This window comes from Cryptomeria japonica, chromosome 5 (assembly GCF_030272615.1).
Source record: "Cryptomeria japonica chromosome 5, Sugi_1.0, whole genome shotgun sequence".
Taxonomy (NCBI): domain Eukaryota; kingdom Viridiplantae; phylum Streptophyta; class Pinopsida; order Cupressales; family Cupressaceae; genus Cryptomeria; species Cryptomeria japonica.
In genome coordinates, this window is record NC_081409.1 from 546,748,432 (window position 1) to 546,763,196 (window position 14,765).

Here is a 14,765-nt window from a genome sequence, read left to right on the forward strand (position 1 = left end):
GGAGTTGGGTGACAGATTGTTGAGAAAGGTTGGGAATGGGGTGGCCCCTTTAACATGGTTAGGTCAATTGATTGTGTTGTGAAATTTAACATAAATTATGAATTGAAATTGTCCAAACAGCTAATTAAAACCCTAGGAATATTTCAATTGAAAGAAAACTACTTATGAGTTCTTCAAATTTAGTTTTTTGCATTTTTTCTAATATCATTTTACTTTTTGTGATTTTTAATGTTCAAGAAAATTGCCAAGCCCCAAGTTCAAGTTAAATTTTGGGTCCGCCAAGTTTCCAAGTCAGTTTTTGAACTACGATATTTACATTATTATATAGTCTTCAGCAATATAAATTGATTGATGTCTGACTCTATGTATTCCTTGAATGCAATGACAAATTTACAACGTAATGAACTGGCAATTTACCCTGCTATCATGCACCAAAACGATTTGTTTCATGCAACTAAAGTTGGAAAACCAGTTATAAATATTCTGATTGCATTTAAATTTTTAATAGACAACTTACGATCAAAATGAATAGTAGCATGGGTTACCCAAAAATTGACTAGATTAAAAGTTAAAGGCAAATAATTTCATCCCACTGCAAAAATTGATGCAATGTATTAACTCAAAATGCACAAGTTCTCAATGTAGAAGGGTCTAAAGAAAAACGAAATTCCACATTCTTCCAATAAGACATGAAATTATCTTCTTCATGAAAATTTATTGTTAACCAACCAGAAATCTTTATACGTCTTCTCTTCTCCTGATACGCTGCGGGCTCAGCTATCTTTATGTATTCCCCACAGCAATTTTTTTGATGTCTGCAAGTCAATACATGCATAACTCTTCTTATTCACATCAAGATACAATAATAAAGAAAGGATTCACTGATCAACCACAAGAATGCAGCTAAAGAAGACTCTTGTATGAAAGCAACTGTTCTTACTGATGCCAATGGCAACGAGTATCATTACAGAGTTCATTATGGATAACCCTTCTCATACAGTCAGAAGCTGAAGGTTGTCTGTTCATGGCCCTCCTTATTAGGTCTCCACAAATTTGACACTGCAATATGAGAAGAAAATTTCATTTGCTCAGTTGTTACTGCCACAATTTCTAGTAAAAGCTTCAACTCAGTCATGATTACATCTACCAGAGTAAAACAACACAGGTTATACTTGCGAATCAAAGTAAAAGCAAATACTTACACTATCAAATAAAAAATGTCAAATCACATAAACATAAAGCTTGGCTCTAGTCCAAATCCAAACCTAAACTTGTATGGGAATTTGAATAATTCATAAATTCTTTTGTGTCTCCAACATATCTACAAGCAAGATATATAATGTATATACAAGCATACCTTCCAATGGTGGGTTCTATAATTGTCAACTTCATCAGTGAAGTTGTGATAAATACTTAGAGAATAACCACATGCAGGCCTCTGTAACAAATACGAAAAACTTAGCATCAGACAATCTGATATATGTGTATAACAAATAACCAAAGACTGCATGAAGAATTTAGACCCTCACCTGGTGATCAGGTAGCGTGCTAGAATTTATTTCCATCATCATCTTTTGAAAGCAAGGGCCATGATCACTTTTTTAAAGATCACAAAAGAATATGTAAATCAAGAGGATGAGGATAGCTCAGAAGGAGGCTACTGTAGTATTATGACAAAAAATGAAAACTTCTAGGAAGATATCGAAAACACATACTTGTGGTCCTTATTCCTATCAGTAAGCCACAAGTATGCATGAATCATTTCATGCAGTAAGGTATTTTTCAAATCAGTGGTTGAACGAAACTTTAATAAAGGCTCCGAAAGCCGTATAGCACACCCTCCCATTTTCATATACTGGCAAATACCTGCACAGCTGTACCAGAAATGAAATGGATGTTACTTACAGAAAAGCAGAGCTCAAATAATTTAATAAACATAATACATGTAAATCAGTAAATATAATGTCTAAAGATTAGCTAAGTTACTCTAGAATGGTATCAGAGCTCTCATTAATGTTTAAGACAACACATTGAATTTACTGAGAATTCAGACGACAACTAGATAAGTGATTCAATCTCAATAACACTCATCTTAAACCTTAAGAGGAGCAAATAATTTAATAAACAGAATACATACAAATAAATTGTCTATATATTAGCTATAAGTTACTCTAGCATGGCATTGGAGCTCCCATTAAAGTTTAAGACAACACATTGAATTTGCTGAGAATTCAGACAACTAGATAAGTGATACAATCTCAGAAATGCTCATCTCAAACCTTAACAGGAGTCTTGGTCTGATGCTAGAACAACTTATACTCGTTCCTTTCATTTAGATGCCATGTGTATTCTGTTTATAGTGAAAGCAGATGGGTAGCTACGGTGTACTTCTCTCTTTCACTCCTTTTGTAGCTTTCACTGCATCTTAACAGGCTGAAAATATTAGTGAACACTTATGTTCAATGATTTTGACCTTTTACATTCCTTCTTATATATCTTTAGGACTATTTTTCTCAATTGCATGTGGAATAAGTTTCAATGTAGCTTCAAGCAGTTCCTAATTTCCATCTGGAAATAGAGTGGTTCTTTACCCACGGATGCATTAAGAAAAGTATATAGTTATCCATTCTTGACCTTCATAGGTCTCCCTTAGATTTTGGGTTCTTTTTCAAACTTATCTTATACTTTATTTTCTCATATTATCAAAGGTTTTGAAGATCTTCTATAGCCATATGTTGAAATATTAACCCCAAATTCATTCTTTTCCGTTTCTCCTTACCCAATCTAAAAAAATATGAAAGAAAAAAAAATTGAAAAACCTTTTTCACTTTCACAAAGAAATAACTCTTTTTTCTATTCATGTACTTCCAAGTTTCTCTACCTATAAATACTGCATGATTTTCAATTTAATTGGTCCAATGGAAAATGACTTTTTTCCATTGGGTACAGATTTTCACTAAAGCATCTCGTGACCCATTGTTGTTGGTTATTTGCAAGAGACATACTAAACCTTCTCCAGTGAGTCCTTCAAGTATCAGAACTCTTCAAATTTTGTCCTTCCATTTTGAATGGTTGGCATATTCTTGTTTCTTTAAATCTGTTTCCCTTCCATCTGCTGCTTTGACTAGTAAAATCATGTGACCAGCAATAGAAAACGTCCCCAGTCTCTCCATTTTATGCTAACAACCTACTAATTCACACACTAGCCCAGATATATCAAGGATAAATTTAATTATCTACAGCTTACACCTATTCCCCAATTAACATAGATTGTGCAATGTCATTGTATTCAACAGACTCCGCCGATTAACCAGTCAGGAATGCTCCCTAGAGGACAGGAAACTTGCACCCCCAACTTCCCTTGCTTCTCAAACACTTCAGGATTAATAGCAAAGCAACTGATCTTAAATAACTGCAACTCCCTTGAAAAAAACTGAAAATTTATTATCTACCATGAGACAAATCTAGATAGCCAGTAGTATTCATAGTCCAATTTCAATACTTAAATAAAAATTAGACAACTGAATTTTCTCTTTTATACATCAACCAAAGTGGCTGAAGTTTTTATATATTGTCACAAAATTAGTGCAATTGCCTTTAAAAGTACCTAAAATTTTCTCAGTTAAAATGAGACAATCTGCAAAGTCAGCATTTACTGTTCAAGATGAACAATCTACAAAAGATCAATGTCTGATCTGACATGCCTAAGATTTTTTAATCTTTTCAAAATAATCACAACTCCCTAGGGAAACCTTAAAATTTTGTCATTCACCATGAGATGAACCTTAAACACCATGTTCTCAATGATTATCTAGCATGTTTACAAGACCCCAATTTGGGTGATCTAAGTTGGTGCATAACCCTATTACATCTCCTACTTCCTTGGAAGTTTGATTTTAGGGCAAAACTAGGACATTAATAAAAAGGGACATTACAAGTGGTATCAGAGCTTGATCCTGCCAGTCTGCAGGGTAAAGATGAATCAATGAATGCATTCTAGTCAATGAGAGAATCTAACAGTACCTATATGTGTGTGTATGCTCCGTGTTTGCATATATCCATGTGTATGCTCTGCATTTTTATGTGTATGCTCTGTGTTTGGCATGTCTACTCCATGAATATCTTTGATTACTGTAAACATCTTTCTATCATCATGATATTTCTATTTTTGGTTGATCTAGAATATGATGTAGATGTGTGTCATGCTTCTAATCCTCTTCTCAATATATTGGAAGTTCACCCTTGCTTTGTCTCGAAGAGATATCCATAGGAACACCCAAAATAGTTCTTACAATTACAATTGATGATAGAAAACTCGTCTTAAGATTACAAATCCCACACTAATCTTCTACAGAAAACCCACAACAAACAAGGCAAAATGGTTGATCGTAGTGCACTCGAAAAGCCCCGAAAAGAACAAAAACCCTCCAAACTGATATAGAAATGATCTTAATGTCCACAAGAGGGTATACACAGCAAATACTACAGCAAAACCAATAACAAGACGAAATTCCACACCTGGCACTCGGAAACACTGCAAACCACACACTGAACACACAAACCTAAAAACCCACCAAACTACAACTTCGACACAAAGGCAACCTCTGGATGAAATTTCTTGCTGCAACCCAAGGCATCCGGTCCTTGAGTCACATGGAAACCATGAACATCTCATCCACAAGCCTCTGACTCCAACGGTTTATCTGCCACTAAAGGTTCCACAAGCAAATGCTCTGTGAGATAAAATGAGATATGTTAGAAAAAGAGCAAATGAATTATTTTTTGATTTTATATGTTGCATGCCCAAATTTGGCACCCAAAAACTACATGCCATGATTAAGGAGGGAAAACCAATTGGAATTGGGAATTGGATCCCACTTAATAACTCTCAACCAGACCTGGTATTGACCCCATAAGAATCCAATGCCCCTCCTGTGCTAGCACCAACAAAATATTAGATTTAATATTTATTTGTCCAAAGAATGTAAATTGAACTTGGGCAATATAAATATTGAATAAATGATTTCTCCCAATGTATCCCATCACAATCAACTTACAATTTTTAGTCAATGGGGGACTTAATATTTTTAGTAAGTGCTATTTTTGGAAAAAGGGGCATGCAAAATAACTTATGAAGGTGGTTAAATTTATTTTAGATTATCAAATACTTACAATCAATCCCTTGAAAAACCTTCAGATATATCTTTAAACTACAAGAAATCTGGAAACCCACTTCTATAGCCTGAGATGATCATTACAATATGAGTTACATCTCTTTATTCTCATTTTAGAACCATTGGCATGCCTTATATTTTTGCATAATATCAAAAAATTATTGCATCTCCATTCCAAAAAACCCTCAATTTTTCATCTAAGTCAGTATATTAAAGAAAACAGATTTAAAGAAATATGCGACTTAAATGATAAATTGTTCATCTTGTACTACAAATACAGATGTTGAAAGTTATCCATCCTGTAAAAAAATTACTGCATTTCCCTTCAGAAACCTCCAATTTATGAACATTCAAACCAAAATCATGAATGCAATGCCTCTAATTTGTCTTGTAAACATCAATTGAGGTGGGCAACTTTTTTCTATCTAATAAAAAAAACAACTTAACTCTCCTTAATTACTGTTCTGTTGCTGATATGTAGTCGCCCCTGGGGGAGGGGGGGCTGTTGCTTTGTTGTTTTCTGGTTGTGGGTTGTCTATTGGCTGGGAGTTTGTTATTGTTAATCTTTTTCCAGCATTTTGTGCATAGGGTTGCAGGGCCCCTTCAAAACCAGCATAGACTAGCCCTGCTTAGTCTAGTGGTTGCTATGTTCGCTGGTTGGCTCCTTATGTAATGCTATTTTTATTTTCTTCTTTGTTGTTTGGTTATTGTTCTGTCATCGCCCCCGGGGGGTTGGGAGGGGGGCGAGCTGTTGCTTTGCTGTTTTTTAGTTGTGAGTTGTTTGTTGGCTGGGGGTCTGTTCTTGTTTATCTTTTTCCAGCATTTTGTTTGTAGAGTTGCAGGGCCCTTCAAAACCTGCTTTGTCTAGTGCTTGCTATGTTTGTTGGTTGGCTCATTATGTATATCGTTTGACCAGCTTTTTATACAGGGTTTCAGGATCCCTTCAAAACCTGTTTCCCCATAATCAAAAAACTTAATTCCCCATCATAAGGTCTTAAAAGTCAACACTTTCCACAGTTTTGTTTTAGGATGCCGATATTTGTAGTTGATTAAAATTCATATCTGAATTTCAATTTTTAGATATTACTTGCAAGCAGCTAAAATTTCTGCATCTTACCAGAATTCACTGCAACCCCCTTCATCGTACCTTGAAACTAATCATTTACTAAGGACAGAAATTCATTACCCCGGTGTTTATGGTTGATAAAAATTGACATTTCTGAATTTTCCTTTACAGACATCAATGAACATAGCAAAACAAATTGCATTTTATCAAAAAATTGTATAATTCCTTCAAAAGACCATGAAAATTATCGTTTATTGTTGATATATTATCATCTGAACATATTATCACCGCGCAAATGATCGGACAAAATATTCTGTTAAAAATTTGAAAAAGCTAAAGTTTATGAAAGAGAATTCCATCCACTAGGAATGGCGAAAAATAATTTTGCAGCAACCAACTACAAACTTGAGGAAATGTATATGTCAAATGGAAATACATATGCGATCTGCTTTTTATTATGATCTCAAAACTAAATTTCATATTTCAAGTCCTCAAATACCATAGTAGAATAGAAGATTTTATTTTCCACTGCCATATGTGACTACGCAAATCTCCAAAATTATACGAAAACAGATTGTGAGGAAACTGTGCTAAGGTTAATTGACAAGGCCAGGTACAAGTCTCATATGAATTCAAGCGAAACGACATCCGTATGTCCCGAAAACTACGAAAAGTAACACAAAGGTTCACTACAGAGATATAAACTACTGTAATGCATAGTGAGTTAGACAGAAGTGTAACCCCTCAGATGACAAATAAGCTCATTGTTTCCAGCAACAAAAATATTATTTAAAGAAGAAGAAAAAAACGGAAATGGGGAAGAATTTGTTGAAAGATAAAGATCGTTACAGGGTCATGCGCTTGGAACTCCAATCGACGGTACATGCCCCTAAAGCATTGTTGAAATATAACTGATTGTAATGGCAAAAGAGTGCACGAATGTCTGGATTAGGATCTAGGAGATCCACTTCATTCATCGCTCTCATTTCGATCTGTACCTCCTCCATATTCTTTCGTTTCAGTTCTGTTTGTTATTCCACGGAGCTCTGTGGAACTGAGAATTCAATTCAAGTGGTTTTTCCCTCTCTAAATTAGCTTGCGCCATCAAGTCTTATTGGCGGCATCTAAATACGTGGACAACATCCATTAGCACACGTGCTCAGGATCGATTCAATTTGCCCCGTCACAAAGCCCCGGGGTGGAATAGGGTTTAACGAAATTGTGTATTCTATTCTTTAATGAAAGTTTCCCTCTTAATCAAGCATTCCCTGTTTACGAAGCATTGGATTTCCCGAGTGTAGTTGCTTCCCATTCTTTTTGGCTTTCCCTGTTTTATGTTCTAATTTTAACAATAAAACTGGAAGCATTTAATTTCATGCGTTTGTAATATGAAAAAAAATATTATTATTATTTTATTTTTTTATTTTTTTTCTTTACTTTCATTTTTCTCTTCAGAGTTTAATGATAATCAATTTGTCTATCTCTTCACGCAATCAATTCACTTTGTAATTATCTCAATCTAATATTATTTACAATATTAATTATGAGCAATTGAAAGTGCAATTCTCAAGAAGAAGCATCTCAAAGTTTAATGATAATGAATTTCTACCTCTCAAGTTTAATGATAATCAATTTGTCTATCTCCTCATGCAATTCAGTTCACTTTGTAATTATCTCAATCTAATATTACTAATAATATTAATTATGAGCGATTGAAAGTGTAATTCTCAAGAATAAGCATAAGAAGAACTATTTAAATTAAATAAAAATATAATAATAATAATTTGATAATATAAAAAATATATATATTAAAACATAATAATATAAAAAAGTTATTATTCATTAATTCTATAAAAGTTTGATAATGAGACTAGCTAACCAAGCGAAGAAAGGCAGAGCAGATGCGAAATGCGATAAATCTGAAATTAGTGAATCATACTAAGAAACCCTAATCAATGTTATGGCAGAGGTTGAAGATGACATTAATATCCTCTTTGATCAAGCAATCATATGCAGATTTTTCGACCTCAGGGCAACCAAAGAAGAGATAAAGAAATGGATCGGGGATGAATGGCAAACGGATGCCATAATTAATTTTTTGTTGAAACAATTCTTCATGGCAATATTTATAGATGAGGCAGATAAGAAAAGAATCATTGATTGGGGAATACGGAAAATGAAGAAAACTCCCCTATACATCCAGCCATGGTGCAAAAATTTTGATCCATCCAAGCTTCATCCCTTGAATTACCCGGTCTGGATTAGAATGTACAATTTTCCATTAGAGTATTGGGCGAAAGATTGCCTAGAGAAAATCAGTCAAACATTGGGTGCCCTAATTAGTGTTGATATGGATGTGATCGATGGAGATATGGGAAATTTTGTGCATCTCCAAATTGCGCCCATCAAAAACATCCCTAAATCCCTAACCCTAATGGTCAACAACTGGAAATGGGTTCAACAAATTGAGATTTAAGAAGACAAGTTTTTATGCTCAAGATGTCGATCTAGAAAACATAATGAAATGGATTGCCCACAGAAACCAAAGGTTAAGAAGGTGTGGCAACCTATTGCTAAACAACAAGTCAAATCACAGGACACATCAAAATTTGAACATCTCGAGGCTCTGCAAGAGGCTTCCCCCCAACCTGTTGTGGTAATTGAGGTTGCCCTTCATAGTACTCTTAATGACCATGAGATATCAAACATTGGGTCCGAAGAAGAAGACATGGAAGAGGTTCAATTTGGGGATGAATTGGACATCATTGAAGAAAGATATATTTTGCAAATGACCGCAAAGAAATTAGACTCTAAACTGGAGAAGAGAAAAAGACACAAAGGGAAGAAATCTCACAAAGAGCTTAGGGAACTAGAGGCTAAGGAGAAAAGGTTTACCAGCATAACAAAAAAGTTGGCAAGTACCAAGGGGGGTAAGACCTCCCTTGGGAAACAATGAAGATACTATTATGGAATGTCAAGGGCCTTGGGGCCTCTGACAAGCGATGCTTGGTGAAGCGTCAATTGCAGATTTTTACTGGTGATATGGTCTCTTTACAAGAAAAAAAGTTGTCTGAGACAAAAGGCGAACGGTTCTTATCATACTGCAAATGATGGAACAGCAAGTTTGAGCAGGCTAATGGTTCAGTTGGTGGAATTGGCATATTGTGGAGACAAAAGGAGATCTCGACAAACTTATTGGAGGCACATTCAAATTGGACGGAAGTTAATGCATATTGCATTTCCTTGAATATGGAATTTATTGGTGTTTGCATATATGGGCCTATCAAGACTGAAGAAAAATAGAGAACTTGGTTCCAGATTATAGATTTCATCAATCTATAGGGGAAGAGGAAATTGATTCTGGAGGGAGATTTTAACTAGATCCTGGAAGCCTCTGAGAAGCTCGGCGGTAATAATCGGATCACTCAAGGCATGATGAATTTTTCAGAATTTTGTGCAGAACTCAGGATTAATGGATGTTCACACTGAAAATGGTGTGTATACATGGACCAATTGCAAGAGGGAATTTTCGATTATCTCTTAAAGACTAGATCGTTTTCTTATTTTCCCAGAATGGCTACAGGATAGTCTCACCTTAAGGGAAAAAATAACTCCATGTTCTATTTCGAACCACTTTCCAATCGAACTACATACTGAGGGAAACACCCACAACATTTAGACATGCTTTAAATTCAAAAATATGTGGTGGAGAGACAGGAACCTAAATCCATTACTAGAAATATGGTGGAAGGAGGCTAAATTTAGAGGATTAATCAGCTTCAAAATTCCTAAAAAAACTACAGTACATCAAGGACAAACTCAAAGATTGGAATAAAAATATCTTCAAGAACATTTTCTCATAAAAGTTTAAAATTGAGCACGAGCTGGAAGCACTCAATGACAAGATTATTCATAATGGCATGTTTAAAGAGGATTATGACAAGGAAAAGCAGCTAAAAGAAGAACTTTCTGAAATACTTAGAAGGGAAGAACTATACTAGCAGGATAAGTCAAGGCAGTGTTGGCTACAAGAGGGTGATGCAAACACCAAATTCTTTCACGCCACTACTAATGAGTGAAGCGCTATCAATAAAATTGAAAAGATTGTCAACATTAATGGGGAAGAGATTTTCGGCCTTGAGATGGTTGGCAGTTTTGCAGCAGAATACTTCAAAGGAATACTAGGATGCAATAATGTTACACATGATGCGTCATTGGACCTGGATCGTATACCATGGTTGATCACGGATGAGGACAACAAGATGTTATGTGAATCAATGTCTATGGAGGAAGTGAAATCTGCACTTTTCCAAATGCAACCAGATAAAGCGTTGAGGTCGGACGAATTCCCTGTAAGATTTTTTTTTATATTCCATATCGTTTACAAATTTTTTTCTCATACAACCATCAACTTGAGACCATTACATGACACTAGTATTTTCTCATATCGAGCAACCACAACCATGTCACTAATACTATCTCATTTCGAGCAACCACACTATAATCAACCTGTGGAAGACCAAGAGTCACAAATTAGAATCCACTTATTAGAAATCACCATTAGCTCATTTCGAGCAACCACACTAGAATCAACCTATAGAAGACCAAGAGTCACAAATTAGAATCCACTTATTAGAAACCACCTAGAAGCCAATTGTGGAAGACTAAGAGTCACAACTTTGAATTCCATATTAGATGTCCTTTTGGGATTTGAACTTTGATCTCCATAATGAGAACTCAATGCTTTAACCAATAGAACACAACCCCTTGGACCCTGTAATATTTTTTCAAAACTATTGGCACTTTATGGGAAATGACCTATGAAAACTAGTAGATGACTTCATTAAGCACAAGAAGTTTGTGAAAGATCTCAATAATACGGCAATAGCTCTCATTTTGAAAAAAACAAATTTTCACTTCATTCAATGATTATCAGCCAATCTCGTTATGCAATACAGTATATAAACTTATTGCTAAGGTCCTAGAAAATAGATTGAAGAAGGTATTGCACATAATTGTATCAAAGGAACAATATGGATTCATCCCTAGAATAGATATTGTGGATTGCATTATTCTAACTAATGAGGTCATTCATTCAATGAAATCGGAAAGAATTAATGGCATGATGATCAAACTGGACGTTTCGAAGGCATATGATAGAGTAGGTTGGCAGTTTTTATTGACAGTTATGGAGAAATTTGGGTTTTGTCAAAAATGGATTGAGATAATTAAATTTTGCATATCAACTACCCACTTTTCAATTACTGTAAATGGGGTGCTATTTGTTTTTTTTCCAGTGGAACAAAGGATTGCGACATGACGATCCACTTTCTCCCTCCTTGTTTGTCATTATGGTCGAGGCTCTGGGTCGGGCAATCAAGACTTACAGATGCAAGGGACTGTGGAAAGGAATCAATGTTGCCAATGAAGTTATTACCCATGCTCAATTCGCTGATGACACTACATTATTCGGCACGACCAATGTTAATAGGCTGAACAAATCAAGCACATAATAAATAAATATGAGAAGTTTTCTGGGCAAGTTATGAACATGGAAAAAGCCACCATCTATTTCTTCAACACCAATTCCTATTTGCAAAGAAAAATATCAAGATTTTTTGGCATAAGTATTGGTTCTTTACTAGCTAAAAACCTTAGGGCACCCATCATTGATGGCATCATTGATGGAGTGTCCAGAACTCGATACTGGGACAAAGTTGTGGAAAAATACAGGATTAAGGTGGCCTCTTGGAAGACTCGGTGGCTTACACTTGCCAGCAGAATAACTATGATCAAAGCGGTGCTTTCGGCTATGCCTATTTACACCATGCCGTGCTTCCAGACTAGTCACAAAGTCGAGAAGGACTTTGAAAGCATACTTAAGCGATTCCTATGGGAGGAATCAAAGGATGTTAAGAAGATTTCGTTAATTGGATGGGATGAAGCATGCAAGTATGGTACTAAGGGGGTGCGGGACTAAGAAAAATAGGCAGACAATACATGGCACTAGGAGCCAAGTTGACATGAAAAATGTACAAACACCATGAATGCTTATGGTGCAAAATATTTCATAAGAAATACTTGGATGAAGACAACCTAAATCGAATCCTAACAATGGAGAATTTTGTTGGCATTATGTGAACCGGCATGAAGACATAATGACATTGTATGTTGTCATTGATGTCAATATGTGTTATGAAGTGAACCGGCATATGTGATATGTGAGAAGAGGAAACTGGCATATGTATGAACCGGTTTATATGCCAAAGTGAAGCAGTATATTTGTTCAAGATGAACCGGCATGTCAAGATGAACTAGCATGTAGTTATGTGAACCGACACATGGAAGCATTGTATGACTACCGATTGGTAGGTAGCTTCCACTTCAGGATTTCCAGTTGGAGTACCTCAAGTCTGTATGACTTAATCGGTGATCGTCATGTGATGAGTTCAGTATAATGGAGGACAGATCATGTTGCCACGTAAGCTCTGTGCGCGTGAAGGATCTTGCATGAAGAAGACTATTCCTATCTACCTCGGGAATGAGCGAAGTCTGTCAAATGGTGATAACGCGTGATGGGTTATCAGCCGCCATGAAATCGATAGATAATGGACGATGGAGAACGTCTTGAGATCGATTCAAGATTGTTGCATTTAATGCAGTATGATTCAACGGTCAGGATTGAACCGCTTGAATTGCTTAACCTTATAGGTTTAGGGTTTAGGGTTTTTGCTATCGACCTGTTTGTTTCCTATAAGGTCGATGTTGTGTTTCTTTCTAGGGTTGTTGGCAAAAGTTGTGAATGTGTATCCAAGGGAAGTGATACGTGATTCTTGCTAGACCAAAGGAGAGAAGAGATGCCTACAAAGTAAATGTGCAGAAGGAGGAGAGGAGCCTAAACAGATCTGCATTGGCATTAAGTGTTGTTATCAGATCATTGTAATTCCTGTTGATCTCTAACCACTTCAATAGTTGTAAAATCCCCTAACAGGGTAGCCTTGACTGGCTTGATGCAAAATCCCTTAACAGGGTAACTCGAGGTTAATGAGTTCTGAGAAGCTATAGAGCTTTGGAGATCCTTTAGCTATTGAGTTCTTGAAATCCTCTAACAAGGTGACCCTACTGGGTTTAACTCTTAACCGGGTATTATAGCTATCCCTTAACCGGGTGATCCCTAACAGGATCGGTTCCTAGCAGAACCTATTGTAATGTCTTTAACCGGACAAGGCTCCTAACAGAGCGGACTTCAAAAGAGTTCAAAAGCAACTTGTGGGTATTCATCCCCACTATGGTTTTTCCCAGTTGGGTTTCCACGTGAAAAATATGTGTGTCATGTGTGATGCTTCTATCATGTAATGCTTTGTTATTACCTATTGTACATATGATGGTTCTGTGTTTTATGCCTGTCTATAAAACATACCGAACTGACTGTTGTAATGATCAGATGATAGTTTACCTGTCCATGCATAAAAGTGAAATGGTAGTGTTGTTTTGAGTTAAGTGAAAAGCTAAGTGGTCAACCGGTCAAAGCTTGTTTTAGACACTCTTGGCTTTACCAGTTGCAGCCTGTGTGTAAAAGGTATCCCTATTTGTCAGTCATTTGGAGCATTTGTTGTCAAATCGGTTTTGGACTGTATTTGTGTTCGTACTGATTCACCCCCCCCCCCTCTTAGTACTGGTTTGGTACTAGTGGTTCATCATTAAGTTATCAATTGGTATCAGAGCCCCTCCAGGTCCTCTATGTTGTAAGCTTAACCACTTGAGGAAAAGATCCTAGTCAAATGATGAAGAGGGAAGGTCCAAAGTTTAACAGGGAAAACTTCAGTATATGGAAAGACAGGATGAAGATATTCATCAAAAGCATGGGTGTTCAACACTAGAGTTATGTTGAAAATGTAAATGTTGTTCCTACCAGTACTCTCACCGATGACCAAAAGAGAGAGATACAAGAAAATGGGCAAGTCATGGAAGCCCTCATCAGTAGTTTATCTGACATTGAATTTATTGATGTTCAGGACAAGACAAATCCCAAAGAGGTATGGGATGCTCTCGAAAATATCTATGGTGGTGATGAGCATGTAAAACAGGCTAAGGAAGAAAGCCTGAGAGGGAAGTTTGAAGACATGCGGATGGTTGAAGCAACTAGAACCATGTTGATTCAAGGAAAGGTAGCTCACACCATTTGGAGAGAAGTGGTGAGCACTGCAGTCTACACTATGAACCGGGTACTCATCAAAAAGGGTAAGGACAAAACTCCTTATGAGTATTGGACCGGTAAGACACTTGTGGTTAGCTACTTTAAGGTATTTGGTAGCAAATGTTACATCAAGAGGAGTGAACATCAGGGCAAATTTGAAGCTAAATGTGATGAGGGAATATTTCTAGGATATTCCACCAAGAGTAAAGCTTTCAAGTGCTACAACAATAGGACTCAGAGAATTATGGAAAGCATCAATGTAAGAGTCGATGAATCCTCTAAGAAGACTGAGGAAACCGGCAGTGAGCAAGCTGTAAATGAACCGGTT

General features: G+C 36.2%; 1 protein-coding gene across 1 annotated transcript; it reads right to left on the reverse strand.

Moving 5' to 3' along the window:
• Nucleotides 1-589: 589 nt before the first annotated feature.
• Nucleotides 590-7,546, reverse strand: LOC131034571 (uncharacterized). Its single transcript, XM_059220224.1, has 6 exons — nucleotides 7,090-7,546; nucleotides 1,716-1,874; nucleotides 1,530-1,596; nucleotides 1,358-1,438; nucleotides 941-1,059; nucleotides 590-815 (listed from the first exon to the last, which is right to left on the reverse strand). Exons 1-6 carry the CDS (start codon nucleotides 7,245-7,247, stop codon nucleotides 620-622), a joined length of 780 nt encoding a protein of 259 aa, XP_059076207.1. The 5' UTR covers nucleotides 7,248-7,546; the 3' UTR covers nucleotides 590-619.
• Between the last annotated feature and the right edge of the window lie 7,219 nt (nucleotides 7,547-14,765).